The sequence below is a fragment of the Gopherus flavomarginatus genome, chromosome 7 (assembly GCF_025201925.1).
Source record: "Gopherus flavomarginatus isolate rGopFla2 chromosome 7, rGopFla2.mat.asm, whole genome shotgun sequence".
NCBI classification, from domain to species: Eukaryota; Metazoa; Chordata; order Testudines; family Testudinidae; genus Gopherus; species Gopherus flavomarginatus.
In genome coordinates, this window is record NC_066623.1 from 61102290 (window position 1) to 61122402 (window position 20113).

Consider the following 20113-nt stretch of genomic DNA (forward strand, 5'->3'; position numbering starts at 1 on the left):
AAAGTGTCAAAGGTTCAGAACAAATGGTCAGGTTTCCCCATTCCTTTCCCTATAGAGGGAAAGCCATTTCAGCACCTTTCTGAAAACAAGAGAGAATTTCCTAGCAATGATTAATATCCATTATCCCTCTGATCTGACACATTCTGCCTTTTCCATTCTCTCCCACTATCCTATTTCTCTATCCCATGGGACTAATCTCTTCATGGATGAGGGGCCTTTTATCTCATTATTTTCAAAATCCTCATATAGTCCAATCATCAAAGCCTTAATAGGGCATGTCTTCACTGCAGAGATAACATGGGTGATTGGAACCTGGCTTAGCCTAGACATGGTGTGAGCACTGCAGCCATATGGCAAAGCATACTTGAGTTACTGTGTTCTCACTGGTGTTGCACTCCCATCTGTGTGTTGCTAGGACTTCTGGAATCATATCCTACGGTTCATGGTGCTGCAGTAAGCAGAGTTGCTCTACGATTCTTCCCCAGTGAGTTGTGGGAGAACTTGTCTGTCCTTCTGGGTCCCTGTGGGAAGGTTTGGAGGACTATCAGCACTGCAGTAATTTAGCTTGACTCCTCACTGCAAAGTGGGCAGAGGAGCATGGGCTGAAAGCACCATTGAACTTGGGCAACAGAATTTCCTCTGCGGATGGGAGGAGAAGCTAATGGCCCCATGGAACAAGGACTGTTGATCAATGGGTGACCACAGTGATGATCTGGAAGCTAGTTCCCAGAAGCATCTTGATCGTGTAAATTGCCTTTGGGTGGTGAGCCTGGGGTTATCTAGAGTACCCAGCCTGGCACTTAGTATTGTGACTTCATAATATGATACACTGTATCCACATAACGTTATTCTATGCAAGTACACAGCATTGTGCTATCCTTCATAACCTGGACACACTTTAGTTTATAACACACTAGGGTATTGGGAAACGGTCTTTTTCCCATACCCTGCATATTTTTACCCTCCTAGAATGGTAATATGTCCTTTGGAAGAAGGGATTCCTGTTCTTAAACCTACCGGGACTCGCAGACAGATTCCTAGGGACTGTTCATCCCTAGAGAATGTGAAACAATCACTTACTTTTCTTCCCTCTCATCAAAGTGCTCGCCCATGTTCCTGATGAACCTCAGTAGGTCCGTGACATAGTTTTCATACTGTTTCTTCTTGTTCTTGAAGTGCTTGAGCATGCTATCCAGAACCAATTTGTCAATCTGAAATAAACACACTGGATTATTCCATCCCAGTCACACATCATAAAATACAGCCTCCCCTGGCTGCAGCGGTCTCACTCTGCAGAAATATCACACACATAAATTTCTCATAGATGGAGCAATATTTTATGGCACTTATATTAAAATGTATGCTTAATAGCATACAAAATTTCTATGGTTTTATCTGGTTTGCTAGGGTGTGGACTTGTTAATCTTCTGGACACAACACATCTCTTTCCCAAATGCCCTTCGCTTTGCACAGGCATTTGGGGAAAAGCAGGGCTAAGAGATACAAGGGCATGATTATTATTATGGTGTCATCATGATTTAGCACCAGATCTTCAAGGGTGTCTGAGTTCTACTAGGTGAGAAGGACAAAGGTGGTTTTGTATCACCTTTTCACCCTCATAGTTGTGGCACTATTTGGAAAGGTCCATATGGACTACAATACTGTCCAAGGATCACCAGAGCTCAGAGTACCCTGGCCATCCACATTTCCACTCCAGTAATGCTCCCTACCCCATGGGGGCTAGGAACAGGTGTTAGAGCTTACTACATCGCTTTTATGACACCTGGATATTTTTATGTCCAAGGGGAATCCTCAGTTACTCCATTAGGGCAGCCCTCCATCCTGTGTACACCACGGAAGAGGTCTGAAGGGAAAAGAACTGGGTCAAAGGACCTGGGTGGTACACTGTGCCGCTGTGGTTTTACACTCTGCTGAAACTGAGGCACATGGGGCCTGGGACAGATGCCTGTGTTAGTCTTAATATATAAATTCATTAAGTACATGAAAGCTGCCTAGAGGCTTGTCTATATTAGAACGTTTTGCCACTTTAACTATACTGGTATAATTAAAGCAGCAACCTACCCCCTGCTGTGGCCAGTTATATCCATAGGAAAAAGTGTCTTGTATCAGTACAGCTTATTCTGGTTCTGGAAGCAAAATAGGCCGTGCCTGTATAAGGCACCTTTATACTGATGTAACTGTGTCCACATTAGGGCTCATACCAGTACAAATACATCAGCTAAAATAACAGTCCTAGCCGACAGTTATTTACCCAGATACAACTTCTAAGTGTAAACCAGGTCTAAGATTCTTCTGTACTGCACTCATTGCCACTGTAGTCAAGCACCTTCCAAGCTCAAATGCTTTTTAATAAGTTCCCTCTTTTTTCCTCCCTTTGCACACCCTCACAGCTGCAGTCCAACACAGGGCAAATTACTCTAACCGCCTTCTCCATTTAAAAGGCTTGTCACAACTTAAGCAGCAAGTCGCTAAGGCGATGTCTACAAACCACTCTCTGGAAGCTCCGTGTACACCACTCCAGCAGACTGTGATGGTAGTTTTTAAATCTCTTAGATTTGATTAGATTATGCCTCCATGTTGTCTGGATAGGGTTGGAGTTACACTTCCAGTTAAGGTTTAAAATGGGGCCTGTAAGACCTATGAGAACGCTTACCCCTTGCACATCCACAGCAAAATGGCTTACCTGCTCAGTCCACTGCTGCAGAGGGTGCCCATCACAATTCAAAGCTTTCAGAATCTCACTCTTGTTGTTGTGATGCTTGGTGTTGCGTGTTTTGATATCGCTCTCATTCCCAACGTCTCTCAGGAACCTGTACCTGCTGTGGAATCAAAGGCACATTGGAGATGGCCTGCTGCGCTGATTATTGACAGAATGGGGCAGCTTGCAAATCTGCTGTTTGAGGGTCTGTAATTTTCATTCATGGCACTTACATCTGCTTGCTCCAGAAAAAGGGATGTTGGATCAAGTCTCTCAGCAGGTTCTCAACTGGGCTTCCTTCACCAGGAGAGACCAGACTTTTCCTAAGGTCTGCTATCTCCACATAGTCCTGCACGTCCTCTGGACAACTTTCATCCAAATCATCTCTATTATTTTCCTCAAAGGGGACCTTACCCACTGTTACAACATACAAGACCAGCCTGCTGAGCGCCTGAGTATGAGAACAAATGGCTGTTTCACTCCAGGGCACACAACCTCCCACCAAAAAGAAACAGAGACAGAGAAACTATCTTCTAAAATCAGCATTCTGAGTGTGTGTACCCATGTGTGTATGTGTATGGCAGCAATCACTTCAGGAAGTGTTTGTATTAGAGAGCCCACCACACTGAAAGCATAGAGCAAAATCAGGAAGTGACTTCCAGGGGTCAGAGAAAAATCTTCATTCCTAATCACTGTCACTTCCTAGTACTCTGGTCTCCTGTGCTATGGGAATTTCCAGAAACCATGTGGTTATACAGTTCCTTTTGAATATATAGGAAGATCAGCTGATTTGCTCCAAGAAAGCAAAGGAAGCAAAAGACAGAAAAGGTGTGAGGGGTAATCTGAAACATAATATTGGTTTAATAGCAAGTTACCTTCAGGTCTTTGATTATAACATCATCCTTCTGTCCTTCACTCAATCTTTTGCTCTTATCAAAATCCGCTAAGCGAACTTTACCAGCAGCATCTGACAAAATAACAGGAATAGTTAAGCTGGTTGTACGTCTGTCTGTGTGTATGTTGCGCTCCTTTTCTGTGGTACCTGGTTGAATTATTCGCATGACCCCAGACTTCTCTGGTAGATTATTCAGTGGGATGACGTGATCTCTCAGTAGGAGGGCAAAACTAATGTGATACTTACGGCTGCTGTACTACATGAGCACGAATGCACACATCTTCTGTGCATAAAGATCTCTACATTGTGACATATACAATCAGCTCTATAATGCCTCACTTTCTCTACTATGAGCAATAGGAGCAGAGAATAAGATAGATAAGAACACACAAGCTAACCTATCAAAATGTTACGTGGGTGTAGATCCTGATGGCCAAATCCAAACATGTGTAGTTCTTGAACTGCCTCAAAGAGTGTCTTAAGAACACCCTTGCAATTCACTTCATTCTCTGATGCACTCAGGTGTTCTTCAAGGTTCTTCTCACAGAGCGAGAGGCACAAGTACAGGCAGGGTTTCTTTTCTTCAGCACCAAAAAGTTTTACTAAATGGTTGCTGGTCAGACATTGTTCAAGGCACATTTTCTCTTGTTTAGCAATTTCTGTGCCAATGCAGAATATCTTCACAGCCACCTCTTTCCCATCATAGAGTCCCAGGTAGATGCCCCCTTGGGAGGTTCTCTGAATCCTGAAATCATTATGTTGGAGGATTTTAAGTTTTCCAATCATAGGACGATACATGTTGTAGAGAACTTTCAGCTGCTCTCCCCAGCGTTTGCTGGTGGGTTCCCAATCTTGAGGTTGACTTGGACCAGCCTTGGCGCCGTACAGGCGAAGAAGATCTGCCATTTTCTTATTGTATTTCCTATTGACAATCCCAATAAGGTCCCCAAGGTCGGTCCTTGCCCCCCTTTCACACAGTAGCTTTGCTATTTCGTAATAGTTTTTCTCTACAGCTATCATCAGTGCTGTTTCGCCCTCTCTGTCAGCATCATTGATGTCAACTTCATTCTTCTCCAATAAAGCTTTCACCAAATCCAGACTTTGCATCTCGACTGCCAGGATGAGGGTAGTTTTCCCATGTTCATCTCTTCTGTTCACATCAACACCACAATCCAGCAGGAAATGAACTATTGGGAGAATTGACTCCCTTGTCTTGTTATCACTTGGAAGGAAGGCATAGATTAAAGCATTCCTGTCCTGGTTGTCACAGATGTTCATGTCAGCCTTCATCTCACTGACAAGAATGTTTACAACTGAGAGGTGGCCCTTCCTGGCAGCATCCATCAGGGCTGTTGCCCCCCCTTTATTCAGTGTCCTTTTCTCCTCGTTAACCACCCTCCTCAAATTCACATCTGCCCCATTATTGTATAAGAATCTTAAGGCATCCTCATTCCCATAGCCAGCAGCCTCCATAAAAGCTGTGAAACCATTGTCATCATACTCATTGATTTCTGACCCCTTAGAAAGGAAGAGCTCTAAAAGTCGCACATTTCCCACTATCCCTGCAACAACAAAGGGAGTGGCACCATTTTTCTTCCTAGCACACGGATCAGCACCTTTCTCCAGCAGAAGATCAACGATCTCTTCCTCATCAGCCTGTACAGCGCTGTGCAGAGGTGTCCAACCACCTTCTACCTTGGAATTAACATCTGCTCCTTCTTTCAACAGCTGCCGGACTGTATCTATTGAATGGTTTCGGACAGCATTGTTTAGTAGAGAGGCTTTGTCTGCTGCTGTTTCATTTCTGGAGGTCAATATCTCCTCCTGGCTGTTACCAGTGTCCTCCATGACTGTTAAGATTTAAGTGGCTGTGCTCTTGTTCTGTGCCCCTTTCAAATGGAGATTCTTCAATAGAATGTACTTTCTGGGCTTTCCTTTAAGGAAGGCAGGGACTGGTCAGTGCCTTTGTTGTCAGGACATGAATGGAGTTTTGCTCATGAAGTACACCAGCACTACCCAGCTCCAAGGGCTCCATGCTTCACATATTCCACCTGATTAGCAAAGAGAGAAAAACCTGTTTACTGACTCTTAAGACTTTACAGTTGTGCTTGATAGGCGATAGTTAAGGCTACATTTTAGTCACGGGTATTTTTAGTAAAAGTCATGGACAGGCCATGGGCAATAAACAAAAATTCACGGCCCGTGACCTGTCCATGACTTGTACTATACTATGACTAAATCTTGTGAGTCCTGCAGGTGCTGGCGAGGGGGCAGTGGGTGGTCAGGGGATGCTGGGGTGGGGCCTATGGAGGCTCAGTGGGGCAACCTGGGGGGCACCGCAAATGCTCGGGGGGACATCAGGTGAGCAGGGGAGGCCTGCAGGTGCTGGGAGGAGTGCGGGGGGGGCTCTGTGAGTGCTGGGGTGAGAGCAGCCTGGGACCCCTGCTGGTGCTGGGGGATGGGGAGGGTTGCCAGGATTGACAGTCTCCCTACCCTGCTTCTCGGAAGCAGTAACATGTCCCTCCCCAAGCTCCTAGCGCTGCTAGCTCCGCAGCTCCCATTGGCCAGGAACCACAGCCAATGGGAGCAGAGGGGGCAGTGCCTGTGGGCAGAAGACATGTGCAGAGCTAGGAGCTGAGGGAGGGACATGTTACTGCTTCTGGGGAGCCCCCCTCCAAGGTAAGCGCTGCCCTGAGCCCTCATCCCATCCCGCGCCCCAACCCCCAGCCCTGAGGCCCACCTCCCCGACTCAAACTCCTCCTTCTGCTATTGGGTGTGGGGAGCGGTGGCCTAAGACTGCCCCAGCAGCAGACAGTGCGACGTGCCCAAAGGCTGCCTGAGCTGCTCAGGCAGCTCCGGAGCCAGCCACACTGGCCGCTGCAGAAGTCATGGAAAGTCACGGAGCCATGACTTCTGTGACAAACTTGCAGCTTTAGCGATAGTCTATTGATCTGTAAGAGACAGGACAGCGAAGGTTACACCACATGGTTTTCAGAGCCACAAGTGATGGGGGGGGGAGGGGGATTACATCAGATGTCCTCTGGGTCCACATGCAACAGCCCCTGCTACTTTGGTTCTGAGTTTCTTATCAGTACAGATTGACAATCATAATGAACTGGTAGGGGTGGGAAAAGTGGTTTGCACTTTTAGGCAAACACATGGTACTCTTGGGTGTGCTTGTCAGTGGGGAGAAGACATCCCAAGAAGGGTGTTTGTCATTAGATACTGTTGAGGGTACTTGGGTTATATAAATATGGCTCTGTGTATTCTGCAATGCTGAAACTGCCTGAGTTTCTACAGAATTACTCTCTGTAGAAGAGTGCAGGAGATTCCAATCTTTTAATTTTCAAAAAACAAGTTTCTAGTCATCATGACTGTGGAGATAACCTTTCAAATATGATCCGAATAGAAGCTGATCTTAACTGGATGCTGACTCTGGAATGTAATGCGGAAATTTAATTATTCATTACCAGTAAGTGTATTAGAAAGATCCAGCTACTGTGCTTCTCTGTAACTTCTACATTTTCCAGATGCTGCTGCAGAATTTTCATTTCACTACAGAAGTTAGCACTGTAGTGCCACAGAAACCATAGGTCTTGCTGTGAAATTAGGTTAAACTTGCTGCAAAATACACATGGCCTTCATTAGATGCACCAAATACCCGAGGCTTCCTGTTCTTTGTTGGAGAATATAAGTATACACATATCTATTACCCTATTCAGTTTTGGACAGGCGGCTATGCCCCTAGCCCTGTGAAGGGACCAATCAGAAAGTAGTATTAGACACAAAGTCCCCCCTTACCCCGCCTCCTTTCTGCCTAGTGAGAAGCCCAAATTTGTCTGTTAGACTTTCTTGACCCTTTCATCATTTTCTGGGGTCAATCGGGAAGGAATTCAGGGTCTGGAGGCACACCTATCACTGACAAGCCATTGTGAGGCAGGCTTTAAGAATAGTGGGCACATTTAAGACGTTTTTCTCCCGAGATATAAAATGGGCCACTAGTGAGTGAGGAGGGAAAAATTGGACAATATGAAATTAAAAAGGTCTTTAAATGAATACTCTCCAGAATCAAAGAGTATTTTATTCCAGTTAAGGTTTGTTGTTGTTCTGTCTTATAAAGGAAAAAAAAATGAGTTACAAAAGTAATAACCTCTTTTCCCCTTTAAAGAAAGGTTATAACCATTACAGAACAATAAAATTCAGCCTAACTGTCAAAGGAGACAGTTGTTAAAGATTTTTACCAAGGACTAGAGCCTTCTGGGCTCGCTTGTTTGTGAGTCTGACAGAAAAGAATCCTTTTAAAGGGAAACTGGCAGAGAAGCTGCAAAGTCTTAATTACAGGAAAAGTTTAATTCATATAAGCTTGATTATCTTCTGAGAAAACCAAATGAATTGAGTCACTTATCACAGTTTTTGTTAAAAAGTTTTTAAAATGTATAATTAAGTTGCTTACATATGTTTGAGTTACTTCACAGTGCTTATTTTCTACATCTTTGGAGACATACAGTAAAAATAAAAGGCTCTTCTCCGAGCCATCAAAAAAGCTACAGCCTTGTTAGAGGAACTATTACCAAGAGTCTTAACATATAAAGAGGAGGAAAAACAAGAGAGTCTTGAAAAAGGGTAGAACAAAGATTCAGAAGTTTACTTACTGAGCACCGGCACAGTCCTACTGACAACATGCTTCTATGACGCTGTCTAGTCTGCTCTCTTTTCCTGATTCATGTCATAGAGGGCAGGTGTTTGTGGGAGTTAGCTAATATGGCGCTTTTTCAGTCAGTGCTGCCACTCTCTCTCGGAATGAGGGAAAGGGTTACTACGTATTTTTTTAATATATAACAAGGAGTCCTTGTGGCACCTAGAAACTAACAAATTTATTTGGGCATAAACTTTCATGGGCTAAAACCTACTTCATTGGATGCATGGAGTGAAAAATACAATAAGCAGAATATATATTATAGCACATGAAAATATATACCATTGTAACCATTCTAGTAATTTATATGTCAGGATTATTGTTGGTTTTTGAAAAACATTTAATGGAAAAATTGCTTACAGCCCTAGGTTTTTGACATAAATTGTAAAAAAGGCTCAAACTAAGTGATCAATAATAAGGTTGACTTAAAGAGCAGGTGTAGCTAAACTTGCATTTTGTTTCCCCACAAATTACCGTAGTCTCTTTTTTTGCTCACATAATCCCACCCACAACAAAGTGCATTTTACTCAGTCCCAGTCTCACTGCAGGGCTCTATCTTGGTCCCTATTTATCCTTCTTGATGCTGATGTCAATGCTGATGATGTTCTGTGTTTATTCCAATAGCACCTGCAGTGTACGAGGCCCTTTAGATGAGAACATGGAGAGGACACGGACACTGTCCAACCAAGATGTGCTCAGAGCAGGGCCACAGCGGAAAGGTACAAATGTCTTACCTCACTTCTCTGCTCCCATGATCCATCTGACTGTGCCTGACATAAGCCAAAGCAGCCTCGGTATTACTCTGACTTGCAGCTGCTTCCTGTAGACCCACTTGTACACAGCATGCTCCCAACATACCCTGTATGCCAAAGGCTGTGAGCGGGGTTGGTGTACAAAGCGACATCAAGAGTAAGACTACGCTGTTGAAGCTGTGAAGGCTACAAGTCCTGCTGCCAGTTCTGACATCCTCCTGCACTTCACACAGTTGCTCTCAGTCCCCGTTAGATCCTTTTCCTCTTGTATTTCAGTGAGCAAAATGAAATGGGCACATCATCATCACAAGCAGCTGCTGTCATTAGCAGCAAGGAAGCAAGACTAGTAACTCAGCCCAGCACCCTTTCTCCTGAGGATGGAGGTTCTTGCTGCACAGCATCTCCATGGCCCCAGCCTGCCTCCCTGCATATGGAACCCATATAGAATATCAGGGCTGGAAGAGACCTCAGGAGGTCATCTAGTCCAACTCCCTGCTCAAAGCAGGACCAATCCCCAACTAAATCATCCCAGCCAGGGCTTTGTCAAGCTGGGCCTTAAAAATCTGTAAGGAAGGGGATTCCACCACCTCCCTAGGTAACCCATTCCAGTGCTTCAACACCATCCTAGTGAAAATGTTTTTCCTAATATCCAACCTAAACCTCCCCCACTGCAACTTGAGACCATTACTCCTTGTTCTGTCATCTGCTGCCATTGACAACAGTCTAGATCCATCCACTTTGGAACCCCTCTTTCACGTAGTTGAAAGCAGCTATCAAATCCTCCCTCATTCTTCTCTTCTGCAGACTAAACAATCCCAGTTCCCTCAGCCTCTCCCCATAAGTCATGTGCTCCAGCCTCCTAATCATTTTTGTTGCCCTCCACTGGACTTTCCAATTTTTCCATATCCTCCTTGTAGTGTGGGGCCCAAAACTGGACACCGTACTCTGGATGAGGCCTCACCAATGTTGAATAGAGGGGAAATGATCACATCCCTCAATCTGCTGGCATTGCCCCTACTTATACAGCCCAAAATGCCATTAGCATTCTTGGCAACAAGGGCACACTGTTGACTCATATTCAGCTTCTTGTCCACTGTAACCACTAGGTCCTTTTCTGCAGAACTGCTGCCTAACCATACAGTCCCTACTCTGTAGCAGTGCATGGGATTCTTCCGTCCTAAGTGCAGGACTCTGCGCTTGTCCTTGTTGAACCTCAGATTTCTTTTGGACCCAATCCTCTAATTTGTCTAGGTCCCTCTGTATCCTATCCCTATCCTCCAGCATATCTACCGCTCCTCCCAGTTTAGTGTCATCTGCAAACTTGCTTAGGGTGCAGTCCATGCCATCCTCCAGATTATTAATGAAGATATTGAACAAAACCAGCCCCAGGACTGACACTTGGGGCACTCCGCTTGATACCGGCTGCCAACTAGACATGGAGCCTTTGATCACTACCTATTGAGCTCAACCATCTAGCCAGCTTTCTATCCACATTATAGTCCAGGGATTGGCAGCCTGTGGCACGCGGCCCACCAGGCTAAGCACTTTGGTGGGCCAGGCCGGGCTGTTCATCTGCTGCATCCACAGGTTTGGCCGATCGCGGCTCCCACTGGCTAGGGTTTACCACTCCAGGCCAATGGGGGCGGTGGGAAGTGACTGCCAGCACATCCCTCGGCCCACGCCACTTTCCACCACCCCCATTGGCTTGGGATGGTGAACCGCAGCCAGTGGGAGCCGCGATCGGCCAAACCTGCGGATGCGGCAGGTAAACAAACTGGCCGGACCTGCCAGGGTGCTTACCCTGGCAGGCCACATGCCAAAGGTTGCTGACCCCGTTATAGTCCATTCATTCAGCCCATACTTCTTTAACTTGCCAGCAAGAATACTGTGGGAGACCGTATCAAAAGCTTTTCTAAAGTCAAGGAATAACACATCCACTGCTTTCCCCTCATCCACAGAGCCAGTTATCTGGTCATGGAAGGCTATTAGGTTAGTCAGGCATGACTTGCCCTTGTGAATCCATGCTGACTGTTCCTGATCACTTTCCTCTCCTCTAAGTGCTTCAGAATTGATTCCTTGAGGACCTGCTCCATGATTTTTCCAGGGACTAAGGTGAGGCTGACTGGCCTGTAGTTCCCCAGATCTTCCTCCTTCCCTTTTTAAAAGTTGAGCACTACATTAGCCTTTTTCCAGTCATCCAGGACCTCCCCCGATCACCACAAGTTTTCAAAGATAATGGCCAGTGGCTCTGCAATCACATCTGCCAACTCCTTTAGCACCCTTGGATGCAGTGCATCCGGCCCCATGGACTTGTGCTCATCCAGCTTTTCTAAATAGTCCTGAACCACTTCTTTCTCCACAGAGGGCCGGTCACCTCCTCCCCATACTGTGCTGCCCAATGCAGTAGTCTGGAAGCTGGCCTTGTTCATGAAGACAGAGGCAAAAAAAGCATTGAGTACATTAGCTTTTTCCACATCCTCTGTCACGAGGTTGCCTCCTTTATTCAGTAAGGGGCCCACACTTTCCTTGACTTTCTTCTTGTTGCTAACATGCCTGAAGAAACCCTTCTTGTTACTCTTAACATCTCTTGCAAGCTGCAACTCCAAGTGTAATTTGGCCTTCCTGATTGCACTCCTGCATGCCTGAGCAATATTTTTATACTCCTCCCTGGTTATTTGTCCAATCTTCCACTTCTTGTAAGCTTCTTCTTTGCGTTTAAGATCAGCAAGGATTTAACTGTTAAGCCAAGCTGGTCGCCTGCCATATTTACTATTCTTTCTACACATTGGGATGGTTTGTTCCTGCAACCTCAATAAGGATTCTTTCAAATACAGCCAGCTCTCCTGGACTCCTTTCCCCCTCATGCCATTCTCCCAGGGGATCCTGGCCATCAGTTCCCTGAGGGAGTCAAAGTCTACTTTTCTGAAGTCTAGGGTCCATATTCTGCTGCTTTCTTTTTTGCCTTGTGTCAGGATCCTGAACTCGACCATCTTAAGGTCACTGCCTCTAAGGTTCCTATCCACATTTGCTTCCCCTACTAATTCATCCCTGTTTGTGAGCAGCAGGTCAAGAAGAGCTCTGACCCTAGTTGGTTCCTCCAGCACTTGGACCAGGAAATTGTCTCTTACATTTTCCAAAAACTTCCTCAATTGTCTGTGCACTGCTGTACTGCTCTCCCAGCAGATATCAGGGTGACTGAAGTCTCCCATGAGAATCAGGGCCTGTGATCTAGTAACGTCTGTTAGTTGCTGGAAGAAAGCTTCGTCCACCTTATCCCCCTGCTCTGGTGGTCTGCAGCAAACTCCCATGACAACATCACCCTTGTTGCTCACACTTCTAAACTTAATCCAGAGACTCTCCGGTTTTTCTGCAGTTTCATACCAGAGCTCTGAGCAGTCATACTGCTCTTACATACAATGCAACCCCCCACCTTTTCTGCGCTGCCTGTCCTTCCTCAACAGTTTATATCTATCCATGAGAGTACTCCAGTCATGCCAAGCACTCACCTCCCTACTACATCAGAGATCTGCAATTAGCAACCAGAGTTCCAGACAAACAGCTCAGCTTAACTGGGCAAAGAAGGGGTGAGGAATAGAGGGCTGGGCATGGGAGAGAGGAAGAGAGAGACAGTAAGAAGTGGCTAAAACTAAAGTATAAATGAGGGGAATGAGAAATAGCATGAACAAGAATGGATGGAGGGGAGGAGAACGCAGGGGAAGGTGGATGTAAGAAGGTAAATGTGAACATAAGGACTTTTCTTGATATTTTTTCCCCCTACACATCACAGATAATTCTAATGGACTATGTCAGGGGTTGGCAACCTATGGCACATGTGCCAAAGACGGCACACGAGCCGATTTTTAATGGCATCCTGCTGCCTGCCAGGATCCCGGCAGGCAGCAGCATGCCATTAAAAATCCTACCCAGCCCTGTCCACTCTTCTCCGCCCTCTGCTCCCTCCCCCTTGCAGGGGCAAGGGGCAGAAGCTTGGTCCTGCCGGCTCCCCTGCCTCTTTCCGCAGAGTGCTGGGTTCCTGCCCCTCCTCCTCCTCCTCTCCATCCCTCCCTCCCTGCTAGCCGATCAGCTGGTGGCCCTTGCAAGGGGGGGGTGGAGGAGAAGCGGAGTCAGCATGCTTGCTGCTCCTGGGGGAGGCAGAAAAGAAGCGGGGGCAGGGCCTTGGGGAAGTGGGGGGTGGAATAGGGGCATATCCCCTCCAGCCCCCTGCCGTGAGCATCCCACGACCCCAGTCCACACCCCCAGCCCTCTGCCCTGACCCCCCCCACACACACACATACTCAGCCCTCTTCCCTGAGCCCTGCAGTCCCATAACCCCACTCCCAACCAGGCCCCTGCCCTGAACCCCCCTCACACACACCCAGACCTCTGCTTGACTCATTCACCACCACCACCCCCGCGATGACCCCAGCCCTGACTCTTGCACTCCCACCACATACCAAGGCCCACCACACCCCACGCACTCCCCACATCCCCACCCCCACCCTGAACACCAAATGAGAGCTCCTGCACCCCCACCCATATTCCCACCTGTACCCCTCACACCAAATGGGAGCTGCCCAGGTAAGTGCTCCACACCCAAACCTCCTGCTCCAACCCTGAGCCCCCTCCCTGATTCTAGCTCCTGGCCAGACCCTACACCCCAACCACCAGCCTGCTCCTTCACCCCAGCCCTGTGCTCAGTGCACTCCCAGCCTGTGCTCAGTGCAGAGAGGAAGAGAATGAGCCAGAACCAGAGAGAAGGTAGGTACCCACCGTATATGGGCAGGGCTGAGACTCCTGACTGGCAGCAGGCTGAGCGGGTCTGGCAGTCAGAATCCCGGCTGGCAGGAGCTGGCGAATGGAACCCCTGAGCAGTGGGCTCAGCCACACATCCCACTGCCAGTCTGGGGTCTCGGTCGCCAGCCCCGCACAGCCTGCTGCCGGTCTGGGGTTCTGGCTTCCAGTCCCTTGCCAGTCGGGGTTTCAGCTGCAGGCCTGCTCAGCCCACTGCCAGCCTAGGTGAATAGAACCCCAGAGCAGCAGCGGGCTGAGCGGGCCAGTGGCGTAAGATCAACATTTTAATTTAATTTTAAATGAAGCTTCTTAAACATTTTGAAAACCTTGTTTATTTTACAATACAACAATAGTTTAGTTATATAATATATAGACTTATAGAGAGAGACCTTCTAAAAAACATTAAAATGTATTACCAGGATGCGAAACCTTAATTTAAAGTGAATAAATTAAGACTCAGCACACTACTTCTGAAAGGTTGCTGACCCCTGGACTATTTACATGTTTCTATACCTGGGGTAATTTTCTCCCAGCACCAGTTAGACACTAAATCCAAATTTCAAGGCTTTGTGTAGGGTGGTTTTGTGGGGATTCATGGATTGTAGGGCTGGAAGGGACCTCGAGAGGTCATCAAGTCCAGTCCTCTGCCCTCATGGCAGGACCAAATACTGTCTAGACCATCCCTGATAGACATTTATCTAACCTACTCTTAAATATCTCCAGAGATGGAGATTCCACAACCTCCCTAGGCAATTTATTCCAGTGTTTAGAGAAAAGTTCCTAACTGTCAGGGTGTTTAATGTCTAACCTAAACCTCCCTTGCTGCAGTTTAAAACCATTGCTTCTTGTTCTATTCTTAGAGGCTAAGATGAACAAGTTTTCTCCAGCCTCCTTATGACACCCTTTTAGATACCTGAAAACTGCTATCATGTCCCCTCTCAGTCTTCTCTTTCCAAACTAAACAAACCCAATTCTTTCAGCCCTCCTTCACAGGTCATGTTCTCCAGACCTTTAATCATCCTTGCTGCTCTTCTCCGGACTCTCTCCAATTTCTCCACATCTTTCTTGAAATGCAGTGCCCAGGACTGGGCAGAGTATTCCAGTTGAGGCCTAACCAGTGCAGAGTAGAGCGGAAGAATGAATTCTTGTGTCTTGCTCACAACACACCTGTTAATGCATCCCAGAATCATGTTTGCTTTTTCTGCAACAGCATCACACCGTTGACTCTCATTTAGCTTGTGGTCCACTACAACCCCTAGATCCCTTTCTGCTGTACTCCTTCCTAGACAGTCTCTTCCCATTCTGTATGTGTGAAATTGGTTGTTCCTTGGTTGTCTTTATTAAACTTAATCCTGTTTACCTCAGACCATTTCTCCAATTTGTCCAGATCATTTTGAATTATGACTCTATCCTCCAAAGCAGTTATAAACCCTCCCAGTTTGGTATCATCTGCTAACTTAATAAGCGTACTTTCTATGCCAATATCTAAGTTGTTGATGAAGATATTGAACAGAGCTGGTCCCAAAACAGACCCCTGTGGAATCCCACTTGTTATACCTTTCCAGCAGGATTGGGAACCATTAATAACTACTCTCTGAGTGCGGTTATCCAGCCAGTTATGCACTTACCTTATAGTAGCCCCATAAGTTGTATTTGCCTAGTTTATTGATAAGGACATCATGTGAGACCGTATCAAATGCCTTACTAAAGTCTAGATATGCCACATCCACCGCTTCTCCCTTATCCACTAGACTCGTTATCCTATCAAAGAAAGCTATCAGATTGGTTTGACATGATTTATTCTTTACAAATCCATGCTGGCTATTCCCTGTCACCTTACCACCTTCCAAGTGTTTGCAGATGATTTTCTTAATTACTTGCTCCATTATCTTCCCTGGCACAGAAGTTAACCCAGGAAACTACAGATCAGTTAGTTTGTTTTTATTTCCCTTTTTATAGATGGGCACTATATTTGCCCTTTTCCAGTCTTCTGGAGTCTTTCCTGTCTCCCAAGATTTTCCAAAGATAATAGCTAGAGCCTCAGATACCTCCTCTATTAGCTCCTTAAGTATTCTAGGATGCATTCCATCAGGCCCTGGTGACTTGCAGGCATCTAACTTTTCTAAGTGATTTTTAACTTGTTTTTTTTTCATTTTATCTTCCAAACCTACCCTCTTCCTATTAGCATTCACTATGTTAGGCGTTCCTTCAGACTTCTCGGTGAAGACTGAAACAAAGAAGTTAGTGAGCATCTCTGCCATTTCCAAGTTTCCTGTTACTGTTTCTTCCTCCTCACTGAGCAGTGGGCCTACCCTGTCCTTGGTCTTCCTCTTGCTTCTAATGTATTGATAAAAAGTCTTCTTGTTTCCCTTTATTCCTGTAGCTAGTTTGAGCTCATTTTGTGCCTTCGCCTTTCTAATCTTGCCCCTGCATTCCTGTGTTGTTTGCCTATATTCATACTTTGTAATTTGTCCTAGTTTCCATTTTTGATATGACTCCTTTTTATTTTTTAGATCATGCAAGATCTCGTGATTAAGCCAAGCTGGTCTTTTGCCACATTTTCTATCTTTCCTACCCAGCGGAATAGCTTGCTTTTGGGCCCTTAATAGTGTCCCTTTGAAATACTGCCAACTCTCCTCAGTTGTTTTTCCCCCTTAGTCTTGACTCCCATGGGACCTTACCTATCAGCTTCTGAGCTTACCAAAATCTGCCTTCCTGAAATCCATAGTCTCTATTTTGCTGTACTCCCTTCTACCCTTCCTTAGAACTGTGAACTCTATGATTTCATGATCACTTTCACCCAAGCTGCCTTCCACTTGCAAATTCTCAACGAGTTCCTCCCTATGTGTTAAAATCAAATCTAGAACAGCTTGCCCCCAGCAGCTTTTTCAACCTTCTGAAATAAAAAGTTGTTTGCAATGCAGTTCAAGAACTTAGTGGATATTTGTGCCCCACTGTTATTTTCCCAACATATATCTGGATAGTTGAAGTCCCCCATCACCACCAAATCTTGGGTTTGGATGATTTTGTTAGTTGTTTAAAAAAAGCCTCATCCACCTCTTCCACCTGGTTAGGCGGCCTGTAGGAGACTCCTAGCATGACATCACCCTTGTTTTTTTACCCCCTTTTAGCCTAACCCAGAGACTCTCCACACTTCCGTCTCCTAAGTCCATCTCCACCTCAGTCCAAGTGTGTACATTATTAATATAAGGCAACACCTCCTCCCTTTTCCCTCTGTCTATCCTTCCTGAGCAGGCTGTACCCATCCATACCAACATTCCAATCGCGTATTATCCCACCAAGTTTCAGTGATGCCAACAATGTCATAGTTGTATTTATTTATTAGCACTTCCAGTTCTTCCTGCTTATTACCCATACTTCTCACATTTGTATATAGGCATCTAAGATACTGATTTGATCTTGCCCCCCAGTTTTGCCCTGACCCTCCTTTCTCTCTGCCATTATAGCCCATACTCCCTCCTATTTCCGACCCATCTCCCAGGTCTCCATGTTCTCCACTTACCTGTGGGCTTTGCTCACCTGTCCCCGTCGAACCTAGTTTAAAGCCCTCCTCACTAGGTTAGCCAGTCTGTGTTCAAATAGGGTCTTTCCCCTCCTCAAAAGGTGAACGCCATCTCTGCCTAGCAGTCCTTCCTGGAATAGGATCCCGTGGTTGAGGAGGCCAAAGCCCTCCTGGTGACACCATCTTCGCAGCCAGGCATTCACCTCCACTATGCACCTGCCTCTGCCCGGGCCCCTACCTTTGACAGGAAGGATTGAAGAGAATACCACCTGATCGCCAAACTCCTTCACTCTTACTCCAAGACCCTTGTAGTCACTCTTTGATCCACTCAGTGTCACACGTCACAGTATCATTTGTGCCCAAAGGAAGGCATGGATTCTTTCCTGAAGACAAATAGCTACAATGGGGCCTCTCTACAATAGTTACTGCAGCCTCAGGACTCTAGTAGTATCTGCTACACTTTGCACCCTTTTCCCTGGTGGGGAATGGCCTGTGCATCCGCTCCTATCCCTCTGCAACCTGGGGCTCAGGAGCTGGGCCTCACAGGTGCCAGAACTGAGGATCAGTTGCAACGAAGTAGGCATTGTGTCAACTATAAAGATGGCGCTTGCTTTAAGAAATGTATTGAAATGTAAGTAGCCCCAAAAATTTATTTCCTAAAACTAGGCTTGACACTAGTCAAGAGAGGCCTAGTAAAAGTAAAGTAAAACAATTAAAAGGTATTTTAAAAATAAGTTAGGACATAACCCTAGATCATGTTGTAAATATGTTTTGGTCCTAACTGGTTTTTACAAATGTTTTAAATAAAATGTTAATGTTTTGAAAAACACTATCTATACTGATAGTTATTAGCTCAGTGTTTATGCAGATGTTAATTAAGAAAATACTTAATGTTAAATAGACAATAAAAAATTACAAAATCTTTCATTATGGTAATTGAAATATAAATATGGTAAAAGGTAATGTTAATTAATTAAGAGGTGTTATAACTGATTAGGAAAAAAGGAGCATGCTGATTTTAGATTGGCGCACCCATCCACTATCAAGGTACTGTTAGAAAAAAAAATTATACCCATTCTTCCCATCCAGGGATTAATCACCCCTGCATGCATCATTTCATCTTAAAATGTAAGTATGATATGCAGTGGATACCTATATTAATTATTTTACTTTAAATGAAGTCTTTAATTTGATCTCTCATTGTGATATTTACTGTCCTACACTAAATTAAATCGTTTGTAATTGCCCTGTAGGCTTGAACCACAAAGAATTCAAGTTGGTTGTATTCCTTATCTTTAAAGTACTAATTGGGACTACATAAATCAAAGGTTACAACAGGGGGTGAATTCTGAAACGTCTCCTTCCACCACCCAAGTGGAACTGCGCACAATTTTGCCATGTCTGCAGCCCTTCCCCAATCTAGAGATGACATGACAGACAGCCACACTAGCTCCACATACATTCAGCAAAGGTTACCAACTGTCAGTAAATGTAAGGCCTATCAGTTAAAACTGAACAGCGAAAATTGCCTGCCAGAGTAAAGACTGTCTAAAAAAAATGTATCCATAAGTATAAATGGCAAGATACTCTAGGACAGTGGTTCTCAACCAGGGGTACGTACATAGAGGTTTTCTGGGAGGTACTTGACTCATTTAGATCAGCGTTTCTCAACCTGAGGGTTGCGACTCCCATGGGGGTCATGGGATGGGTTTAGGGCCGACGTTGGGGGTGTGCAAGCAGGGCAATTGCCTGGGGCTTAATGCCACAAGGGGCTCCGCAAAGCTAAATTACATGCTTCAGCCCCAGGCTGCGGGTCTCTGGCTTCAGACAAGGCTCACAAATGAACAGGCTCAAGTATCACATTGAATTGTACATACAATCGATTTATTTTATAATGATATGGCAAAAATGAGAACGCAAGCAATTTTTCAGTAAGAGTGTGCCGTGACACACTACCCTAGCAGAGTCACACAAAACCTAGCTCAAAGTATCCTACCATAGCCATGTAACCATAGCTCCAAGTATCCTACCCATGGCCACCCAAACCCTAGGGTGGGGAGCCCTACCCATAGCAACCACAACCCTACCCACAGGAACCCTCACTCTAGGGACCCTATCCTTAGCAACCCAAACCCTAGCTCCAAGTACTCTAACCTGTAGCTTAGTGGGCTAGATTGCCTTTATTATATTCATTGCTTTGAATTATATTCTGCTTTGCATGATATTCAGCAGTAATGCAAGAAACCTACAGGCCTGTATCCAGTAAGAGATTAGCTTCAGCAAGTTACCATAAGGCTTTAGGCCTATGAGCTTTGAACAGATAAACTTTGCACAGATGGAAATCTCCAGTAGTGGGAGTATATGGATGTGCCGATGTACATTCTGTGGTATCCCTGTCTATCTTACTGAGTTGGGATGTTTGTGACTGTGCTAAATGTAAATACAGAAGAGTTCCTATAGTGTGAGTGTTCCAACTGTGCACGTGGGGGTTCCCAACTATATAATAATTTGAATAATAGTGGGCCTGATCTTGGGACAAGATCTTGTCAATCCTCAAAGTGATAACTGGGGATTCTTAAGTAATCAATGTAATGAATACATAAACTATAGTTCACGCTACAACCCATAACAACCCACATGATAACGGTTTCCAAGTACATGAAAGGTTGTTACATGGAGGAGGGAGGTAAATTGTTCTTATTAACCTCTGAAGATATGACAAGAAGCAATGGGCTTA

At 45.4% G+C, this 20113-nt stretch overlaps 1 protein-coding gene across 9 annotated transcripts in view; it reads right to left on the bottom strand.

Moving 5' to 3' along the window:
* LOC127055794 (2-5A-dependent ribonuclease-like) overlaps positions 1-20113 on the bottom strand; it is an 821333-nt gene that overhangs the window by 778427 nt on the left and 22793 nt on the right. For 4 of the 9 annotated variants that reach the window (XR_007775624.1, XR_007775623.1, XM_050963154.1 and 1 more), the window contains exons 2-6: positions 4013-5665; positions 3595-3686; positions 2953-3170; positions 2705-2840; positions 1081-1211 (exon numbers count right to left, since the gene is read on the bottom strand). Coding sequence is in view for 6 of the 9 variants with exons in the window: in XM_050963154.1 (XP_050819111.1) it covers positions 1081-1211; positions 2705-2840; positions 2953-3170; positions 3595-3686; positions 4013-5462 (2027 nt within the window). In the remaining 3 variants the exon portion in view is untranslated. The other 5 variants (XM_050963155.1, XR_007775625.1, XM_050963156.1 and 2 more) reach the window with 5 other exon arrangements.